The sequence below is a fragment of the Dermacentor silvarum genome, chromosome 8, assembly GCF_013339745.2.
Source record: "Dermacentor silvarum isolate Dsil-2018 chromosome 8, BIME_Dsil_1.4, whole genome shotgun sequence".
Taxonomy (NCBI): Eukaryota; Metazoa; Arthropoda; class Arachnida; order Ixodida; family Ixodidae; genus Dermacentor; species Dermacentor silvarum.
In genome coordinates, this window is record NC_051161.1 from 129362225 (window position 1) to 129384555 (window position 22331).

General features: G+C 45.5%; 1 protein-coding gene across 3 annotated transcripts in view; it reads left to right on the forward strand.

The window, feature by feature from the left end:
- LOC119461702 (uncharacterized) overlaps nt 1-22331 on the forward strand; it is a 249408-nt gene that overhangs the window by 40583 nt on the left and 186494 nt on the right. The window contains exon 5 of one of the 3 annotated variants that reach the window (XM_049671932.1): nt 12567-12791. The exons of the other annotated variants lie outside the window; for them this stretch is intronic. Coding sequence (XP_049527889.1) covers nt 12567-12706 — 140 coding nt within the window. The 3' untranslated portion in view covers nt 12707-12791. Of the gene's footprint in view, nt 1-12566; nt 12792-22331 lie in introns of those variants that run through there. 3 annotated transcript variants of the gene reach the window in all.

A 22331-nucleotide genomic window follows, 5' to 3' on the forward strand; every position in this document is an offset into this window, starting at 1 on the left:
TGAAATCACCTAAGATTACATGCAAGATAAAGACGCGCTCAGCCGCGCCACGCCCTACCACTGTGGGAGTAGAACTGAGACACACATGAGACTGACGCGCACACACACATGCCCCCCGCCCTTCCTTCTTGCACATCACAGTAAATTACAAAATTTCTACTAAAATGTTACAAAACTTCTACTAAAAATTAAAAATTATTAATTGTTGACACAGTTCGTAGACGCATCCCCTCCTCTAGGGGAGAGAGCCGGTGTATGGGTGGATCGGGCAGTGGTGTTATGGTGTGCATTTGTTATATTTTGGCTCAGAGAAGCCAAAGAGACAGAATTATCTCCAGGAATTATATTTCTGCTGCCCAATAGGGAGCACGGCGCAGAAATAAGCGTCATTTTCTTCGTCAATAAAATCACTACTACTGGTGTGCATCTCATCTCTGATGTTATCAACAAATATAATTCCTGGAGAGAATTCAGTCTCTTGGCTTATCTGAACCAAAATATACCAGCCGCCAAAGTAAAGGGAGCATACCGAGTGGAGTGAAGAAAAGTATAGAGAGTACACTCGGCGTACACAAGTGGCCAACAATACCGCAAATGGGGTGCTAGAAGAATGAGGGGAGATGACATGATAAGGACTTAAACCGCCTTTAAAGAAACCCGTAAAGCTTATGAAACCGAATTTTGTATGCTCTGCTTATGCTGCACTTGACGCTGATTACAATATGAAGTGTTCATATCTGCAGTCATGTAACAGTGGAGGAGAAAGTTTTTGTGTAACATACGAAAAAGCAAACAGCGCGAAGCTGTATAATGAACTCAGATGTATCACAAACAACGCTTGTGACACATCCTAGGCTCACTGCTGTTTCGATAATGTGATTGATCTGGTCACTTACGTCCAGCATAAAAAGAGATGTAAACAATAATCTGTCGCTACGTTTCTGGACGTAAAAGGAGCTTATGACAATGTTGCTCATGGTGCCATACTTGATGCTCTGGAATCGGTTGGCCTTGTTGGCCAACCGATTCGGTGGACCCGCAACTACTTACACGTGAGGTCATTCTTTGTGCAGTCCGAGTACGGTGCGACGTCTCAACACAGCACATACCGTGGTGTTCCCCAAGTTGGCTAGCCCCACACTATTCAACCTTGTTCTTGTCGGTCTCGTGGAACGCATACGCAATGCTGTCCAGATATCAATGTACGTCGATGAGATCTGCGTGTGGACGTCAGGTGTAACACGTCCTCGGGTGCGCGCGAGACTTCAAAAATCTGCGCATTTCGATGGGGGCGAAATGCGAGAACACCCGTGTACTTAGATTTAGGTGCATGTTAAAGAACCCCAGGTGGTCCAAATTTCCGGAGTCCCCCGCTACGTCGTGCCTCATAATCAGACTGTGGTTTTGGCACGTAAAACCCCATAAAAAGAAAAGAAGAAAAATCTGCGACATCAATTTCGGCGTATCTCAGCAAACAAGGCCTCCAGATTTCAACTGAGAAAATGTGCGCTGGTCGCGTTTACGTGGAAGTGAATGACGTCTTACGCCATATCCATCAATGGGCAAAACGTCTGTTACGCCAGGACGCATAGGTTCTTAGGGGTGATCATTGATCGAGACCTCAGCTGGAGTCCCCATGTGACCTACCTGAAGAAGCACCTAATGGCCATTTCACACGTTTTCAAATTTCTTGGAGGGAAAACGTGGGGAGCGTCAGTGCTCGCATTGTTAGAACTCTACAGGGCGCTGTTTCTCGGATATCTGAGGTACAGCTTACCTGTACTAAGCAATACCTGCAGAAGCAACATCCGCACAATCGAAAGTGCTCCAGCGCAGGCGCTAAGGGTTTGTCTTGGATTGCCACGATGCACATCGACAGCGGAAACAATTACAATAGCTCAAGATTACCCAGTGTAACTCATATGACATTGGAAGGGCTCAGAGCACACATCAGCCACATTGCCTGCTCCCCTTTCCATCACACGCCACGCTGCTAAATTACCGACCCAATGCCTCCTTTTGCCAGGCGATATCGGCGTACCGTGACAGCCTCCTTCGAGATTATACGCCTGCCCAGAGGCTGCTATCACCTCCTAGGTGTTTGGCTCGTCCACAAGCTTGACTCTCGGTACCAGGGATTCGAACGAAAGCAGGACTCTCGTCCCCAGCTCTCAAGCAGTTATTTCTCCTCATGCTGCAGGAGACATACAAGGACCATTTTCACATTTACACTGATGGCTCGACAACTCTTGACGGATCTACAGGGTCTGTGATCTTCCCCGCAAAAGCCGTGACTCACCGGACAACGTCGACTGCTCCGGAGCTTGCTGCAGTTCGCTGTGCACTACACATGATTCACGAAGACTTACCACGAAGACGGAGCATATTTACAGATTCGAAGGCAGCCCTGCATTGTCTGCTATCCGCTATAAGTCGTGGACCACAAGACCAACTTGTGCTGGAAATAAGGGACCTTTATCACCAACTAGCAGAAAAAGAACATGACATCACTTTTCAGTGGCTCCCAGGGCACTGCAGAATCATGGGTAAAGAACAGGCCGATGAAGCTGCGAGTAGGGCTCACAAAAATGCTGTGAAGGAACCCATCCCGTTATCAACAGTCGATGCAGCAACAAAGCTTCGCATAATCGCGCGTGATTCCACTCGAGCCATGTGGAATATAACCGGTTTCCAACATACTCGACTACACCACCTGGACCCATTCCTCTGACTACGCATTCTATCTGCACTTCCTCGAATCCAGACAACTGCTCTTGCCGACTTTGGTTTAGAGTATTTTTACTAATGCTTTTGCTTGTCGCATCGGAATAGCTGACACTGCTGCCTGTGATACTGGCGGCAGCGAGGAAACAGTCCAACATATCCTGCATCATTGTCCCCGCTACAGGTCCGAGAGGCAGTCGCTCGTAACGAAGTTGGCACGCCTCGACGACCGGCCGCTTTCTGAGCAGACGATTTTAGAACGCCGGCTGAAACGGTCTTCACAGCAGAACGCGACGAGGGCGCTACGGAACTTCCTCCGGTCGAGCGACCTGTTTGGACGACTGTGACGCTCCTGAGTTCCTTTGTGTGTATGTGTGTGTTTTTTTTATCTCCCTCTCTAAGTGTGTGCATTTTTCTTAATCTTTCTGTCTCTCCTTACCCCTTCCCCAGTGTAGGGTAGCCTCCCCGCCTTTCGCATCTCATTTATCTCTCTCTAAAAGGCATGAACTTATTCTTATTTATGAGGTACACAGTGGGGTTCATTTTTGAGAGACTCGACTCTTGCTGCAGTTTGAAATCTAGCATTTTACATTCTTCACGCCATGTAAGAGCTTCAGTTCGACCAATGTTGTTAGTTTATTAGACCACCTCTTAGGTTGTGTATGACAGACGACTGGTAAATGCGATGCAACATTTTACTTTGATACTTTATTTCTTCACTAAAAATATTAGGATGGTAAATACATTTCAATCTGCCCTGCAATAGCAAAATACACAACTTACGTTTGGAACTGGTGCAAGATTTGGGTTGACCCAAGATTTTTCTTGGGTGGCCTTGGGCGTCTGCCGCCTGCCGCCTGCTGTGCTGTTCCGCGATGTTGTGCGGGCGCGCGGTGGGGCAACTGCGAAACAAAAAGTAGTGCGCTGATCTCCGCACCCGTTGGATTCTGTGGATGCGTGTTCTATTATAAGAAAAACGATGCACTCTTTGCTCTGCATGCTTGAGCGATACACTACCATGTTCCGGACCAGCCTTATGCAGTTTAAGCAACAGTGCATGCTATGTTTTCCTCTCTGTTACCGCAAGAATAGAACGGGCATTCTACTCTCTCTCAGAAAGGGAGAGTATAGATAACATTTCACTCTCTCGATGCGGATCGAGTGAACAATACATTTCACTACACCCGGCATTTTGGAAGACTAAAACAATCCTGTGAAGTGTAAATCGGCGCCTTCAATCCTGCGATACTCTCCCTAGTTCTTATAGTGCATAAGGTTGGAGATACATGGAAGTTGTCACTCGCAATACAGAACGGGATTGCACACGTGGCCCGATCGCAAAGAGAATGAGAAATTTCTTATCTGTCGCCATCAATAAAAATATGGTGGCTTGCTGAACTAGCTGGTTCATTGCAATTTGTGTAACAGCGCGAAAAAGAACAAGGAAGGGACGACGATGGAGACAGGAGACAGCGCTCTTTTCACTCTGTCTCTATCGTCGTCCCTTCCTTGTTATTTTTCGCGTTGTTACACAAGGTGCAATGAAAATATATTGAGTATAATTTCGTGCAAATGTGGTGAATCAGAAATTCCTGCTTCTTTGAGTGCGCATACCAAGAAATTTCAAATAGTTCCAGTAGGGCGCTTGGCACTGTACGGAACATAGCACTGTGCGGAAATATACCACACATCTTTCCGCCTCGAGGCCGCATTGCAATGGCCGACATAATAATTGGCGCGCCGAACCATTATGACAATATTGCTGTTTACTTTTTCATTGATGCCTTTAGAACGCGTATTATATATGCTGAACGGCAGTCAGCCAGTTCCTAAAACCAAGATCCCTAGCTAAAAACTTTACGCTCAGCACCAGTTTTGAGGAATACGGAGTGAAGGTTTCCAGCGGCATTTACTCCTGTACCACTTAAGTGTTTCCGATATTGCTATTTTGAAGTGTGTAATTTTATTAACTGGAAAAGCAAAGAAGTTCGATGAAAACGTTGGGTACCTATTGCAGAAATGGTGCAGGGTATATAATTTCTCGACAAAAAAAAAAAGAAAACAGGCAAGTTTGCACTCGGTCGCGCAAAGCTTAGGCACAGCGAAGCTTACTGGCTGCAGCTGCTAGGTACGAACTTGGTTGCTGCTAGGTATTAACTTGGTTTAATTTAACTACGCATATAGGAAGGTATTCTCGAGCGATCATTTTTGGAGGTACCTTCCCTTTCGTGACATTGCGCGCGACTAGCGCTGGACGTGTGGGCGCCTACGAGCGACAGCGTTCCTGGCATGCCCCAAACCATAGCCTCCTATATATTCTATGCCTGCCGGATTATCGGCGATCCCATTGATAGCGGCCGTCGTCGGAACTATGGCGGTGGCGCCACTTACGTAGGGTTGTCGCGTGCGAGCTTGTTACGTTTTTGGTGCTCATAGGGGACAAAAAATACGTGAAAGTAAATAAAAATTGTGTAAATACTTATATATCTTAGTGTTGTAATAATATAGCAATATAAATCGGTCGTCGTCAAAACTTGAGATGGGGGCGCCACTTACGTAGGGGTCTAAGGTGCGCTTTTTGAAAGTTTTTGAAAGTAAACTTCGCATTTTCGACGATATCGCTGCAAGAAAAAAACCTAGGGAAAGCAGCGAAACATTCATAGTGACGTTTACAATTCTGCGGCTTCCAAAAAAGAAATCGTCTGCTACCACCGCAACCACCAATTTAAACCTTTATTATGACAAGAGTGTGAACAACTTTCATCGTCTGCTACTGCTATCATGCGGCAGTTGCGACATCCCCATGACGAGGTTTGCCGCTCCCTTCAATATGCTGACTCTTACCCTACGTAGGTGGCGCCGCCATAGACGACGGCCTTTTCGCGCTCATCCGGCAGGCATAGATTATATAGGAGGCTATGCCCAAACACAGGCAGGCTAACCAAGGTTGGCACAGTACCAAGAACACTACTGCTAGCCGACGCTGAACGCGTTCGAGGCTAGCCGTTCGATATCAATCGGCCAGCTTCGCTGTGTCTTGACCTCTGCGTTGCCTAGTGCAAGCTTTTGCCTTTTTTTTTTCTCTTGGCTCAGCGCACCGCGGAGAAAAGAGAGGCACGGGTCCGGAAGGCAGGGAGCTGGCGAGGAGGAGCGCACGCGGTCTCCTTCTCTTTATTTTTCGAGTTGCCATGGCTACCACGGCTACACACCAGAAATTACGGCTGGCTTAAACAGCTTTTGTGTGAAAAATGTTATGCTTTCAGTATCAGCTGGCTTCAATTCGATGATTGGAGCACGCCCCCCTAAATCAATTAGGCAAACCTATTTAGCAAAGTATTGCTAATAATATGGGCAAATTATCACGCAAATACTGGTGTCCGCCATTTATATTCATTCATTCATTCATTCATTCATTTCATTTTATTTTCCTTCGTCAAAAAGGAGGGGACGGGACTAAAAGTCGCAGCAGCGTCTTGACAGAGGTCCCGACTCCCTATTACATGGCAGTACAGCTGTCGCAGAGAACGAACATCGTTCATAGATAAATACTTTGGACACTGATCACAGGAAATATGCATACAAGAACATGGTTTTACATTGCATAGACAAATAGAAAAAAAAACCATCGTTCAAATAATGCCGTAAGAAAACACAGCTATTCTAGGACAGTTTGTCCCGACAAAAACACTTAATGGCTGTAGTATAGGCGCACAGAGGATCAAAATCCTCCTTGAATAGTTTATTTATTAGTACAGGCACCGTGTAACGCCATGATTGTGTATAACCGTATACTCTGGGGGTGGGCACAGCCCATGGATCTTTAAATCTATAGTATTCCTCGTACACGAATTTGCCTTCAATTTCGCTAACGAGAGAGAATAGTTTTCGTTATAACGGAGGAAGCATTTGTATATCATCGTTATTCTGTAGTCAAATAAACAAAACACTGGTAAAATATCATATTTAAGAAAAAGTTTAGATGTAGGGTAGAGGTAAGGGACATTTGCTATAGACCGGTCAGCTCTCTTCTGAAGCATGTGTAGCCTTTTTAGGTTTGTAACGCCAGTTGTGCACCATACAATACAACAATACTCTAGAAGTGAGGAGACAAGTGAATTATACAGCAGAATTTTAACTTTGACAGGAAGTATGTGCCTCAGCCTTGATATAATGCCGACAGCACTGGAAACTTTAGATTGAATGTGCTCAGTATGCTCATTCCAAGTTAAATGTTCAGAAAAGATGACTCCAAGAATTTTTACGGAGATTACAAAATTTATAACGTCACTGCCTAGGCGAATGTTAATTGGCTGTGCAAATTTTTTTCTTTAGGTCGGTATAATATCGCCTTTGTTTTTCCGGGGTTTATTATTAGGCGATTCATCTCTGCCCAAGACTTTAAGCTTTCGAGAACCTCATTGGTTGTTTTCTCTAATTTACCGTCTGCTGTTCCTGAAATAAATACTGTAGTATCATCGGCGTACGCGACAAACTGTGCATTATCTGTGATGTGTACAATGTCATTTACGTATATGCAGAACAACAATGGTCCTAATACGCTCCCTTGGGGGACTCCTTTTCTAACACGCTGCATGGAAAATTTCGCAGTGCCGATATCTACGCACTGTGTTCTGTGTGTAAGGTATGACTCCAGGAGCGCATGAGCTGTCCCACGGACACCGTATTTCTGGAGTTTTGAAACCAGAATGGTGTGATCAATAAGGTCAAATGCTTTTGAAAAGTCAACGTACACACCTATTACGATTTCCCTGCTATTGAACGCTTCTAGGATAATTTCTTTTTGCGTAGCTAGTGCCGTTTCCGTGGAACGATGCTTTCTGAAACCGTGCTAAAAATTTTGCAGAAGGTTATATTTATTAAGGTACGATATGATTCGGGAGTGCATTATTTTCTCTATAACTTTTGAGAATACCGGCAGGACTGATATAGATCGGTAATTATATAAATTGTTCTTGTCACCGTTCTTATATATTGGCACCACGCGGGCAATCTGCATCATTTTAGGAAAAACACCGCTTGACAAAATGAGGTTGCAAATATGGGTGACGACTGGCGTTATAATGTCAAGGACATATTTTACGGGGCCTGTTTGAATCCCATCTGTATCTTTTGTTTTGCTATTCTTCATTGAATGAAGATAAGAAAAAAACTTCTGCGTAATTAACTGGTGCAAAGAAAAGCGAACCCGGGCTACTGTTCCCAATAAAATGTTCACCACGAACCTGCTTTTGAACACTTTGGTCATTGCTGTCATTTGACTGGTGCAATATGGTGATTCGGTCGTTTAAAGTGGACGTTTTGATTGCCATCTCTTGATTTTATTGTTCTGAAATAATTATCACAGGAACTGGTATAATATATGATAATATATTATAGCTATATGATATTGATATGATATATAATATGAAGCGACTACACAGACTGCGCCATCACCGAAGTTTCGCACTGCGCAGACCGTAAGTATTCAATCAAAGCACACGAAATCCATTGCTCAATTAAATTATTTCCTGCCGTTTAAGCTAAACTTGTATTACAGGCACACCACTAACATTGAGCAAAAAATTTAAAAAAAGATTATGAATTGTTCCTCAAACTGCGTTCACGCCCCAAAAGTTAAGTGCCGAATCTTTCTGCTTTCCAGTAAAAGAAGCAATGAACCCTCCTTTACTACACTTAACGATAAATATTGGAGTAAGTACGGAAAATGTTATGCTTTCAGTATCAGCTGGCTTCAATTCGATGATTGGAGCACGCCCCCCTAAATCAATTAGGCAAACCTATTTAGCAAAGTATTGCTAATAATATGGGCAATTTATCACGCAAATACTGGTGTCCGCCCTTTATATGATGATTCGGTCGTTTAAAATGGACGTTTTGATTGCTATCTCTTGATTTTATTGTTCTGAAATAATTATCACAGGAACTGGTATAATATATGATTATATATTATAGCTATATGATATTGATATGATATATAATATGAAGCGACTACACAGACTGCGCCATCACGGGAGTTCCTCACTGCGTAGACCGTAAGCACTCAGTCAAAGGACACTAAATCCATTGCTCAATCAAATTATTTCCTGCGGTTTAAGCTAAACTTGTGTTACAGGCACACCACTAACATTGAGCAAAAAATAAAAAAAAGATTATCAATTGTTCCTCAAACTGCGTTCACGCCCCAAAAGTTAAGTGCCGAATCTTTCTGCTTCCCAGTAAAGCAAGCAATGAACCCTCCTTTACTACACTTAACGATAAATATTGGAGTAAGCAGATAACTTTTGGGCTTCGCAAAGGTGCCATGTTTTTGTATTCAGCGCAAAAAAAAAGATTATGAAATTATCAGTAAATCTGAGCTGGCAGCCTGTTCTGTGATAACAAAAACAAACAAAAATCTATTTACTTTTCAAAGAAAGAAAATGATGCGAAAGTTAGTTTTTGTGAGTGTGATATCTGCATATGGACGTTCTCTACACGAAGGCCGGCAGAAGAGTCCTGAAGAAGGTCGGCTTGGAGGAGACGAGACAGACGGAGCGAGGACAACTACCAGAAGTCTGGCTAGAAGCAATCAAGGTAAAACCACTCCCCAAGAACATGAGCCCAGCACACCACAGCGGCAGACGGGAGGCCAGAGCAAAAGCTTACAACAGGCTGCTGGCTGGGCAGAAGGGGGTAATCTTCACAGACGCCTCCCAAAACAGAGGAAAAGCTGGGCGACCGTAACGGTGACAACCACAGAAAAGCTGCTAACGTGCGCGACGGTAAAAACAAACGATGTCGACGAAGCAGAAGAGGTGGCAATTGCCCTGGCCCTCACTACACAAGGCAGGACCAGAGTGGTCACAGACTCGCAACAAGCGTATAGGAGCTTCCAGTCGGGCTGGGTGTCCCGGTTGGTGCTTCGGGCGCTCAAAGGCAAGGAACCCCCGAAAGGGGAGGAGATAGAATTAATCTGGGTTCCGGCCCACTCCGCAGTGGAGGGCAATGAGTTTGCCCACCAGCAGGCCCGAGCGCTATCACACCGAGCCGCAGCCGCGGAGAGGGAAGAGGAGGACGTAAAGAGCCAACCACTGGTCACGTACAAAGACATAGTGGAATATTACAGAAACGGGAGACAGAGCTTCCCCGAGCCACACCTCACGTTAACGGGGGAGCAGCAGACTACATATAGGCAGATCCAGACAGAGTCGTTTCCCCACCCCCGATTACTAAGCCGCATGTACCCGAGCCAGTACGGGCAAGAATGCCACGTGTGTTACGAGCCAGGTACACTCCAACACATGATAGCCGAATGTAAATTGAGCCAACAACACCCACCACTCCTCACCAATCCTAACCCCAACATGATCCCCCTACCCATCCAACCCCTTAGAGAGCGATGGAAGATCTTGCTGTCCAGCCCCGCCCTGGAAGACCAGCTTTGGCTCGTAACCAGGGGCCAGGCGGCGAGAGCAGCATATGGATTCCCGTGAAGTGGGAACGACTTCCATCCGGCGCATGCGCTGAAAAGCTCATGAAATAAAGTTTTTCATTCATTCATTCTCTACAATATAATGAAAGAACAAAGCTTGAAAACAGCGCCATCTATATTTATGAAGTTACCACCATCGGGGATTTTGTAAAGACTGTATTTCTTATTTCTATCAGAATTAAGCATTTCATGACAGAATTTTTACCCGAAGCAGGCCACATGTCGAAGCATCGAAGTGGATGAAAGGTTTTGCTGGAAATTTAACAAAAATTGTACAATTATCTTACCAAGCAAACAGGCCAGGAGTCCTAAGTTCTGACAATAATACTTAATCTACTAAGCGAAGTAGCCGGCATGCACTGGAAAAAAAGGAAGTTCCTGTACGCATATATCATAACCCTCGGTTAGTGTAGCCCCCTATTTAAAAAAAATGGGCTATTATTTCCAATATTAGTAGCTCATGCCACGAAACATCGTAGTACAAAGAAAAACGAAGAATTACCAAGCAATGTGCTTTAAACAAAAAAAGAAATCGCACAAGCTCACACGAAGAGGCGCGTAGCACTACCAAGACAAAGGTTTCGATATCCTTGACGGAAGCTTGACACATTCTTGTATGATCATAACTTATAAATCATGGAGAGAGAGAAAGACAGAGGGACACAATGATCTACCGCTTTCAATAATTTATTTGCCATTGACGATGTGTGTGGTCATTGCAGGTAGTGTAATTGAGGACACTGTACTTTGCACAATTTATTGAGAGCTCTATTTCCTGGTGGTGAGCGAGTACTGGCCGCTGCCCTTGCAGCGACCGGTGAAACTCGTTCAAGTTAAAGAGGGAATTGAGCAGCAGTGATGAATTCATCCGATACACTGCCCTGAAGGGGGTGCGTGGGCTGCTCTGCGAAACTGACACAGATATTTGTAACAAACCATGAGACTCATTTACAGATACGAACACAAACTTACCATATAAATGGGTAATTTTTTTTATTTGAGGCTCTTGAAAGCGTTCGTTCTAGGTTCTAAGATTTGGTGTCAGCTGGATCGAATCTATAAACCATTTACAGATAGTAACAACCCCTATTCCAAGAACTCAGATTGTGGCATGCTATATAACACCAGCTTGTTAAAATATATCCCGTGTCCCCCACTACGGCATGCCTCATAATCAGACAATAGCTTCAGCAAGTATAACACCAGTACCCTAATTCTTTGACAAGACGCAAAGTTTTACAGTTTTTGGTTATGAATATAGCATCAAACTTGCTGCTGCAACCCGCCCTTTTCGAAAGCTGTAGTTGCTATCAATATCCCACGGGAAAAACGACGTTTGAAAGCTTAGATCAGAAAAGGTAGACCGAACGCTGCCTGCCTCTTTGCACTGTTGTCTCAGTATAAAAGGTGGTGTACATCGACCGTGTAGCACGAACACTTGAACTGGGATTCTGAAGGCAGTTATTACTTGCTTGAATTTAACGTAGAACGGGCGTTTGCGAACATGACGACCCACAAGCCATGCATGTCAAGTGTTACAAACCAAAGCTAGTGAGAAACACTTAGGCAATAGATTCAGTGTTAAGAGTCTTACATATTTTAGCCCCGTTGATGGACTATGCGTTGATTGAGGCAGCTATATTAAAGAACCTGAGGACATTTATGCTCCTGCGTATAACCAAATCAAGAGGTGGGGACATAACGCAAAGGAGCCATGTTTCCAAATGCTATGTTTTCTGAATGAAGTGCCGAAGATATGACTTCAGGATGGCCGCCTCTGAAGGCATCACATAAAAAAGTAGCCCCCCATTGATTTTTTTATGTTACAATAACTTAGCCTCGGCTAACCTTTTCTGACGCATGGTGTACTAAAGCTGGCGGGCAATTCTAGAGAGGATGCTAAACACAGAAGCTGAAACTATGGCGTCACGAAATCACCTCATAACAAATGTACTGCCCTTTCTTAGAAATTCGTAGTCCCTTATTTTTTGAGATGACGAAAGGGAGGCAACACTTAAATGTTTCTTCCCTGCCAGGAAGACTGAATTCCTTGAAAGGTGTGAGAATTGGTATGAAAGCTGATCTGATAACCACCGTAAAATTCTACTCCACCTGTCTTTTTCACCCTCAGTTCGGGCACTAATAATTCTGCCTGTCAATCAACTTGATACCTGGCTGGCTCGTGATAACGAATGGGTGAAGGGTGGTCGGTATCGCTTGTATGGTTCAGAATATGTGCGCATGAAATTGGAGTACACTTTTGTATTCAACGTACTAGCAGCGTACTTTGTCATTATATCATGGATGTCGAAGCTCTCAGAAAATCGTTTTTTTTTCTCTCGCTCTCTAGAGTGCACCCTATGGGTGTCGAAAGAAGCGGAGGACTTTGTACCTGAGTGCTGTCTCGAGAAGTTTCACGACGTATGCGGTGTCGTGGTGCCTCTTCGCAATAGTGACCTGTGCGAGGATGACGAGGAGGACGGCGACTAGGCGCCGGAGGCACGCACTTGAAAAACCGCTGTTGATGTCGGCACGATGGTGATGTTTGCACAGTGAACGCGGCCAAGTTGTTTACAAAATAAATATTTGCTTGGAGAGAGTTGTTATCAACGGTAAACAGTCGCATGACGTTGATGTGACCTCAGGGGTGCCTCAAGGATCCGTCCTGTGTCCTTTACTGTTCATAATTTACGTTAACGACATTGTCAACCTCCCGCAGCCGTGGCCTCGTGGACGAGCGCCCGCCTCGACTGCGGGAGGTGTGGGTTCGACTCCCACCGCCGCCGGGCACCCACTGGTTCAAATGGGTACAAGCGTACCCCGGCCTGGCGTTCGGCTTTCTTCAGGGGTGATACTCTTGGGAAAGGAGCCTGCGCCCTGAATTCCCGTCGAAACCCTCGTGAGGACAGAAAACATGTGACACTGTTTTGAAAGTGATGTGTGATGTCACTTATGTATTATTATATGTATTATGAGTATTTCTTCACGCATGCGACTTTTCGCGGATGATTGTGCTTTGTATAGAATTATCAACGATCGAGGTGACTGCAAAGCATTACAACAGGACTTGTGTACAGTAGCTCAATGGTGTGAGGATTAGGGAATGCATAATAATTTACAAAATTTGTAAATATGTGTTTCACTAAAGAAAAGACTGCTCATGATTTCACGTATAACATTAACAATAGCAAACTGCTGTCAGTCTCAGAATTTAAATATATTGGTGTATATTTGACCAGTGTAATGTCTTGGCACCGCCATGTCGATTGTGCTATACTGCCAAAGCCTGCCGCACTATGGTCTTCCTGCGTCGTAACGCCAAACATTTTCCTGTAAAAACCAAAGAACTGTTATATATATCAAATGTTAGAAGCATACTTGAGTATGCTTGCACAGTCTGGGACCCGAAATCTCTACGTGACATACAAAAGCTAGAAAGAGTTCAGAATTTGGCCGTTCGTTTCGTTTTTAAGGACTATTGTAGGTTTTTCAGCCTATCGAGTGCGAAAAACTCTTTGCACTGGGACCCACTTCAAGAACGTAGGGAAGTTCTTCGGTTAAAATTTTTTCATAACATATTTCATTCAAGAACTGGAATTGACCGAACCCAATATATATTTAGCCCCGATTATGTGTCCGTCCGAAGAGACCATTCGCTCAAAGTTAAAGAATACAGGACTGACCTCTTCAAAATGTCTTTCTTTCCCAAAACAATTTCTGACTAGAACACATTGATTGAGGAGATAGTGTCCTTAACATCAAATGACTCATTTTCTTCCATGCTTTGAAATATTTATGTTTATTAATTTTGTGTTTTTCCTATCTCAATGTTATATTTTTTTCTGCACCGCCTGTGCGCGGTAGTACTTTGTGCACCTTTTCCTTCTTCAACCCCCCCCCCCCCCCCACTGTAATGCCAGAAATGGCGCTGTGGGTACTGTGATAAATAAATAAATAAATAAATAAATAAATAAATAAATAAATAAATAAATATTGATGACATCTCATTACGCCCAAATGTCTCTTTTTTCTTGCGTGTGGTCTCAGTGGACGCTTATTTTTCAACAATTATGGCAAGTACTCCTGACTGATTCTCGAACAGGGGCAAAAAGTGACTGAGATATGTTATGCAGATGCTGTAGACAAGAGGGTGAATGCTCGTTGAAGTGGTGTTGAATGAAACATAAAGGTGAACCGGAAGAGCGTGTCTCTAGCCATTGTCATAGGATATTCCTTGGTTGTATTTAGGACTTCATATTTTGAAGAACAGTAATGCAGACTCATTACAAAAAACAGTAGCAATCGCAAACATTTCTTCCATATTGATGAAGTACCGGTGTATAGGTATATCTACAAGAAAGGTTGTTACCCTAGGAATAGTTTTTTGGCAATTGGATTTGAACTATTGCGTCACACACTGCCGCGGCATTTCGTGCCTTAATGATTTACCTCTCCAGAAGAAAGAAAGACTTGAATATTGAACCCTTCAATGAAATGCAACTGTGTACAATAGTTTGTCTACGTATACGGGTGGATTGAACGAAACAGTGCTCTGAAAATGGTAGGAACCATGTTTATTTAAACATAATCTCTGCGAACGCTTCGGACAAGCAAATATAAGACACTATCAGCACCTCTTCATAATGACACTCAACTTTATGCAAGATATTAGGCAATTCGTTGTCTACAACTCCAGGTGTTCCGTTTTCATTTGATCCGCCTTTATATAAATTGCGATGAAATTTTGATGCGAATTTCAGCACGACGATTACAAAACGTCCTTCTTTTTTTTACTATTTAGATGTACAGCCCCTTATTATCAGAGGTATACCCAAATCAGCACTTTTTAGAGCTAAGCTGTATGCCTCTCGGTGGTCGCAAAACTTCGTGGCGTAAACACAAAACACCATACCCCATGCCAGCTATGCGATAGCTTCGCCGAGCTGGAGAAGAGAGAGGTGAGAGAGAGTGAAAGCAGAGTATAAAAATAGCATCGCGCAGCATGGCGGATGCGAGGTGAAGAGGAAGAGTGAGGCATGTGGTAGTGGGACGCGTAGAGCGGCTGCCGACGCCGATCGCGTTTCCCCGCGTTCGCGCCGAACGCGCCTGGTGTCCGTGAGAGATGAGATAGATAAAAGTTTAATGATACGAAATGCAGGGAGGTCGGCCTGAGGTATATTTCTCTAGCCAGCAACTCTGCGTTAGGGGCTCGGCTGGTTTCGACCACAGAACTGGACACTAGTTGCTTCGGAAAGACTGAAGCCAGAGCTAGGGGTAGCTGAAACCAAGCGTGGCAGACGAGAACATCCCGAGTTTAAAGTGAGGGAAGCCGAGAGTTCGCCTAGGTGAAGAAATGAAGTGACGGAGGCTTGTGAACGTGGCCGGTTGAATTCATCGCGATTCTACGCAGAATATCGCGAAGAAATCCTGAGCGCCAGGAAACTATGTCTGTGGTTTTCCTCTACTTTACGAGGCTTTCCCCAGCTTCGCTGGTCTCTGGTGTTTGCGGTAGCAGAGCCACGCCTAATTTTTACAGGAAAGCTGTATACGTCTCGTTGGTCGGGAAATTTCGTGGCGTAAACACAAAACGCCAGGCAAATTGAAGGCAAACGGCATATCTCTTTGCAATCAGGTATATATATATATATATATATATATATATATATATATATATATATATATATCAGGCGCGTAGCCAGGGGGAGGGGGGCTGATGGGGCTTCAGCCCCCCCCCCCCCCCCGAAATTTTTTCGTGCCGGCATGCACCGCCGACCAAAACTACCACAGATGCCGGGAATAATAATAATACCCATCAAAGGCAACAGAGGGCGTCGGGCGCTCACATGTGAGTAAACAGATGGGAAGGTGTCAATTAAAAAAATGTGTATACGAGACAGGTAGTAATACACTTTAACAATTAGAAAAACAAGTAGTCTGCATTAACAAGGAAATATTGAATTTATACATGAGCATTATAGATTACATAAAGAAAGTCTTATTATACGAAAATAGGAAAAAAACATAACATAGCACTATATTCAGTGCAGCATAAACTAAAGCATTATTATTATTTATTATTATTATTATTTGATTTGTACATATATACACACAAGGACACAAATGGATTAAGGAGGGAGCAAGCTGACAACTGCCACCGAGAGGGGCACAACGCCTGCCTACTCCTATAGGAGGAGGGAATAGAGGAAATGAAAATATGAGAAAAGAAAAGAGGAAATAAAGAAATGACGGAGACACGGACAGAACAAATAAAAAAAATAAAAACAAAACAAAATACAAATAATGTCTATAAACGGAAGGCCAAGTCAGTGTCCATCAGAAAACTTAGCAAGGCTCGATGGGCCTGGTCACGTCTTGCAGCGCTCCCCTTTGGAAAAAGGCAATCGTCAAGGGTCGCACATTGCAGCCTCATAAGTCTATACTCCTTAATTAGTAATGCGCGCTGCGCAACGAATGCGGGACACTCTAAAACTAGATGTTCAAGTGTCTCACAGGAGCCACAAAACGTACACGACGGGCTGTCCACACGTCCTTGTCGGTATAGGCGTTCGCGCACCAACACAGACCCAACCCTTAACTTGTATAACAGTGCTCTAGCACGACGGGGCAAGCCTCGACCACGAACGCGGGGAGGGAACGATCCGTCTGCAACACGCCGGTCTGGGTGCTGCTTTAGGAGGTGTCGGCGTATAAGGAGACGGGCGTTTTCAAACGTGCACGAAATGTCAGGGCAGTCACATTCATGGTGGGCACAGCTTGAAGCGAGGCGATCAGCCTCTTCATTTCCAGCGATGCCCACGTGCGAGGGTACCCACTGGGCAATGAGGGACACTCCACAGGAAGTAATTTTGCCCGAAGTTTCTTGGATACTGCACAACAATGGTCTATCGGCATCTTGTCTAAGTCTGCTGAGGGCAGCACGGGAGTCTGTAAGAATGACGACCTTCAAGGCGTTTAATTCTTCGTGTACGTATTTCAGAGCAACATCAATCGCTGCTAGTTCTGCAGTTGTTGATGAGGTTGGATGTAGTATTCTGAATACCCGTCTGATGCCAGTCGAAAGGCAGAAGAAAGCTGCAGAAGCGCCTTGCGCGTCGCTGTGTACAGATGCGTCCGTGAATATTTCAATATATCCTTCAAATTTTTCAAATAGGTGGGACTGGGCCAATTGAAATAGTGCCGGAACAGGCTGACTAGATTTTTTGTGGATTTCAGGAATTGTCAGATAAATGGGGAAGGAGCATTTGTTGCGCTTCTTCGGAGTAGTGAAAGAAGTAGTGTCTCGTGAACTGTGAGTAATGTCCACAAACAATGCCGCCATTTTCCCCATCCGAGAGAAAGGGCGCTGAAGCAGCCGATTAATCAGTGCTTGGCCGTCTGATTCTCGGTGCAAACGTTCGATATGGTGTAGCAATCTCTGGTCTGCTTGCAAGCTCAGGGGCAACTGGTGCGCTTCCGTGAGTAGTGGAACAGATTGTGCCTCACGAGGTAAGCCAAGCATGACTCGGAGGGCAACAAGATGGTCCCGTTCCAACTCAGACATCATATTTGGCGGCACGTTCAAGACTGGCAAGGCATACATCACGCCAGAGAGGACAGACGATTGGTATACCTGAAGTGCTGTCGTCTGGTCGCAGCCAGCGCCCCTAGCAGTCAAGGCGGCCACATACTTGAGCAGCGACCGCGATTTGCACCGCACAGAGGTAATGGCAAGGCGCCAAGAGAGGCGATCATCGATAATTACACCCAGGTAGCGGTGGTGTTGTACCCATTGTACCGGTGTCTCTCTGAGGTACAGCCGGCTCATGGTTCGACGAGCCCGTTGCCTTGGATGATATGCAATCGCGGCTGACTTAGCTGGTGAGATCTGCAGACCAACTTCCTCCAAGTACTCTGAAGTCGCATTCAGAGCTCTCTGCAAGATTCCACGAAGACGTGGACCACGGTACGAAGGACCGCTGATCCACAGTGCAATGTCATCTGCATAGATTGCTATACATATTGGAAAGTCTGCTTCCTGAGGCAATCGGCTTGGAAGTCCAGCAAGTACACCGTTGAAGAGAAGCGGCGACAAGACGCTGCCTTGTGGTACACCGCACTTAACAGGGCGAGAATAACTTGTTGCTCCTCCAACACGCACTTTCATGTGGCGCTCAGATAGAAAGTTATGCACGAAATGAAGCAGTCGACCCGAAATTCCCGCATTCATAAGGGCGATAATAATCGCCTTATGGGGAACCGAATCGAAAGCTTGCTGTATGTCCAGGAAGAGCATGTATGCAGAGTGCTTGTTTTCTCGAGCAGACTCTAGAGATGAAACGAGGTCTGCTATGCTATCGAGGGCTGAACGGTGACGACGAAAGCCGCTCATGACATCAGGAAAGAAATTAAGCTCTTGTAGCCTGCCGTCTAGACGAAACAGTACCATTCGTTCCATCAGCTTCATAACATTAGAAGTTAGCGATATTGGCCGGTAAGACTTTAGGTGTTTTGCAGGGCGGCCGGGCTTTAAGACTGGTATCACCACAGATGATTTCCAATCATTGGGGATCGGAGACGTTCGCCACACTTCGTTATATGCGTCCAAGACATTTTGATGAAAGGCCTCATCGATGTTTCGTAATGCCTGGTACGTAACACCGTCTTCACCAGGGGCAGTGCGACGTTTGAAGAGGCTGAGGGCGTGATGCAGCTCTTCGAGAGTAAAGTCTGTTTCATCCATCTGGCAGGCTGGACCACAGCAGAACGTTGTGATGTTCTGACTTGTCAGAGGATTAAGGTCATTGTTTGCGTTGTCACTTGGCATAGGAGGTACGAAAAGGTCGGCAAATGCTTCCGCAAGAATTTTCGGAGTCCGGCCAGTCGTTATGCACAAAGCAGCAGTTGGATTCTTGCAGATCTCAGGAGTGCGAAGAGCCTTCAGTATTCGCCAAACACTTCCAAAACCATTTGCCGTATGCAGTGAACTACACAGTGCTGCCCAGCTCTTTCGACGAAGTTGTTTTGTGTGCCGCCGTATGGCTGCGTCTAGGCGGTTATACACCGTCCAATCGGAGCTTCTTTTAGAGCGCTGCGCTCTCCTGTAAGCGCGGCGTCGACAGGCGCGTAGCCTCAAGAGCTTAAGATCAGGGTTGGGTTTATCTATGCCCCGCCATCGTCTTACGGTAGCTTGTTGAAGACACTCGCTCACCAGTTTAAACAACTTATCGTGCGATGGGGCCTCTGAAATCAGCTGACGGAACTTGTTCCAGTTCGTCACTGTGTAGGCGGCAGTCTGGCGGCTAAGAGTATGTTTTGGAATCAACCAAATTGGTAGGTGATCTGAGCCCCATGGGTCAGATTCACATGACCAGGCGAGACACACATCTCTTGTTGATATCGCAAGGTCGATGGTGGACTGTCCCTTCCCTCTGCCGACAAATGTAGGTGAGCCGTCATTGAGTGTTTGTAGATCATGCCTAACAATAAGCTCGTTGAACTCTATCCCACGCTGGCCTTGTTGACGAGAACACCAGCGAGGATGGTGAGCATTGAAGTCCCCGCACAGCACAAATGATGGGCCACACCGAGAGACTAAGCACTCCAATAAGCTGGTGTCTGAAGATCGTGTCGGTCGATAATATATACTTGCCACAGTCGTCGTCGTATCTCTGAGACTCACAGTAACGGCTGTACATTCAAAATCGGCGTCGCAGATATCACTTGTGTCAATGACTGCAAAATGTAGGTCAGCTCGGATGTATAGCGATGCTTTTGAAGTATTTCGCGGATGCGTTACGTCCGTACACTGGAAGGATCCGCATGCCGGCACTGTGCATCGAGCGTTGCTGTGGATGCCTACGTAACCAGGAAGTCTGAAATCATCTTTTCTTACATTGGTTTCTTGAAGTGCTATAACATCTGGCGGGGTGTTCATTGCGAGAAGCCGAAGGACTAGATCCGCATGCCGCGGTCGTAAGGACCTGACATTCCATTGCAGCACAGAGGGACGGGGCTTTCCACGAGCATTCATGTTTCTAGCGAAGGCCGTCGAGCACTGGAACAAGAGCCTCTAGCAGTTGCTCTGCGGCTAATGCTGCTGGTGTCTTACGACCGGCAATCAGAGACCTAACAACGTTGACAAGCATCTTAAGCAGGTTCATAAGTTGTTTGTCATCGTTGACCGAGACCGCTGTAGGCACCCTATTTACAGAGTTTACTACTGCAGACTGGGACGCCTTGGATGGAGCTGGTTCCGAAGCTTTCGCAGGCGTGATCTTGGCAGATACTGGTTCGGACGCTTTCGATGGAAGCGCCGGCCACGATATCGCAGAGAGACAGAAATTCCGCTTCCCACTTTCCTGCCCACGCGCGTTGTCCTTGCTATTCTTCGTACGTGCGGGTATATCTTCAGTTTTGCCATTGGTAGCCGCTGGACGGGCACTGCGGCTACTCGGCTTCTCTCCTGATGCCTTCTTCTTAGCTTTCTCTTTAAGGAACTTTCGTTTTTTCTTCAGTGTGGGACATTCTTTGTCTGTTGCCAAGTGTTCACCGTTACAGTTCGGGCACCGAGATGTCGGACTGTCGCAAGAATTTGCGTCGTGATTTTGACCACATTTGGCACACACCACAGCACTTGTGCAGAAACCCTGCACATGACCAAGCTTTAAACATTTGCGGCACTGTAAGGGTCTTGGTACGAAAGGCCGAACTGGGTATCGCACTAGTCCAGCCTTTATATGGCTAGGCAGTTTTGCACAGTCGAAAAGAATCTTCACACACTTTGACGAGCCGAGCCGTCGAACGCTGATGATTTTGCATGGTGGCGTGCAAACGATCATACTTTTTAACACGTCCTCTTCAAGTTCGAGGTCAACATCAGATATGACGCCAGCTGTTACATCCGCGCCCTGTGGTATGTAAGCCCGCGTGTTAACACCACAGAGTTGAGACAGACCAAGTAGAGTTTGCACCGTCTTCTCATCTGTTGTGTCCACGGCAATGATATTTTTCCTTGGGTTCACTCGAACCTCTTGAATAAGACCCGGTGCCAGTTTGAAGAAAAAATCATGCAGTTTCTGCTTGGAGATGGCATTCAGACTTACCATCACGTCGACCGGTACGAAGGCTACTGTCGTAGTCACGATGCTGCTGTATATGATGGTTATTCGCTAAAGCAAATAAAGGGGGGAAAAGTCATACAGCATTGCATATGAACAAACTAATTAGGATTAGTTTGACTGAAAGTAGTTGTGCAGGCTGCATAAGGACAGAAGGTCTATTTCTCGTAAGGCGAGGTTATTGAGTAAAGTCGGAAGTGTACGTATGTCGAAGCATTTGTTGACCATAATTCGTTCTTGAGTGCAGAATGTTCCATTGTTCAGGTGTCCTAGTGTCATAGGCTGCGACATGTTCATGTAGGCGAGCTATGTTCAATCATTCTGCATTCTGTCTACAATGTCTTTTTCACGCTCGAAAGACATTTCGGCACGAACATTGCAAACTCGGGCTGGATTTCATGGCACCTGTGGTGGATTTCGTGGTACCTGGGGTCACGTAACGCAAGGATCCCCATCCGAGCACAAACTTTCAAGGGCTTTTCGATAGCGAGCAGGCGCGTTGCGGCATCTCGCAGCGGCCGCGGAATCTACGGAGCGCATGGATTTCAATTCCGAAATTTTATGGATGTAAAGTTCTCATAAACTTTTGACGCGAAAGGTGCACTGACATTTCCAAAGGCGTGCTTCAAAAGATTTTCAATTCTGGAACTTTATGGGGTTAATGCTGTTATAAACTTGGACCAACATGCGTGCACTGGAGCCCTCGTGTCCAAGCCGTTCCAGAAATGAAAGCACGCGCTCGCAATCTTCCACACACACGAAAATACTAAATACTACCGTGACTTTGAGCTGGCAGCTGCTAATTTTCTCCAAACATTTTCAGGACGCGTGCCCAATGTGATCGATCAGCTGGACCAGGGCAGGCAAAGTAAAATTTGAGAAAACAGGAGAAAGCTAGGAAATGGCCTATTATTGAGGAAATTCTTTTTGCGGGCCACAAGGGCTGGCTCTCGTTGGCCACAGGGACAGTGGCCCTATGGATTCAAGCATAGGCCCCC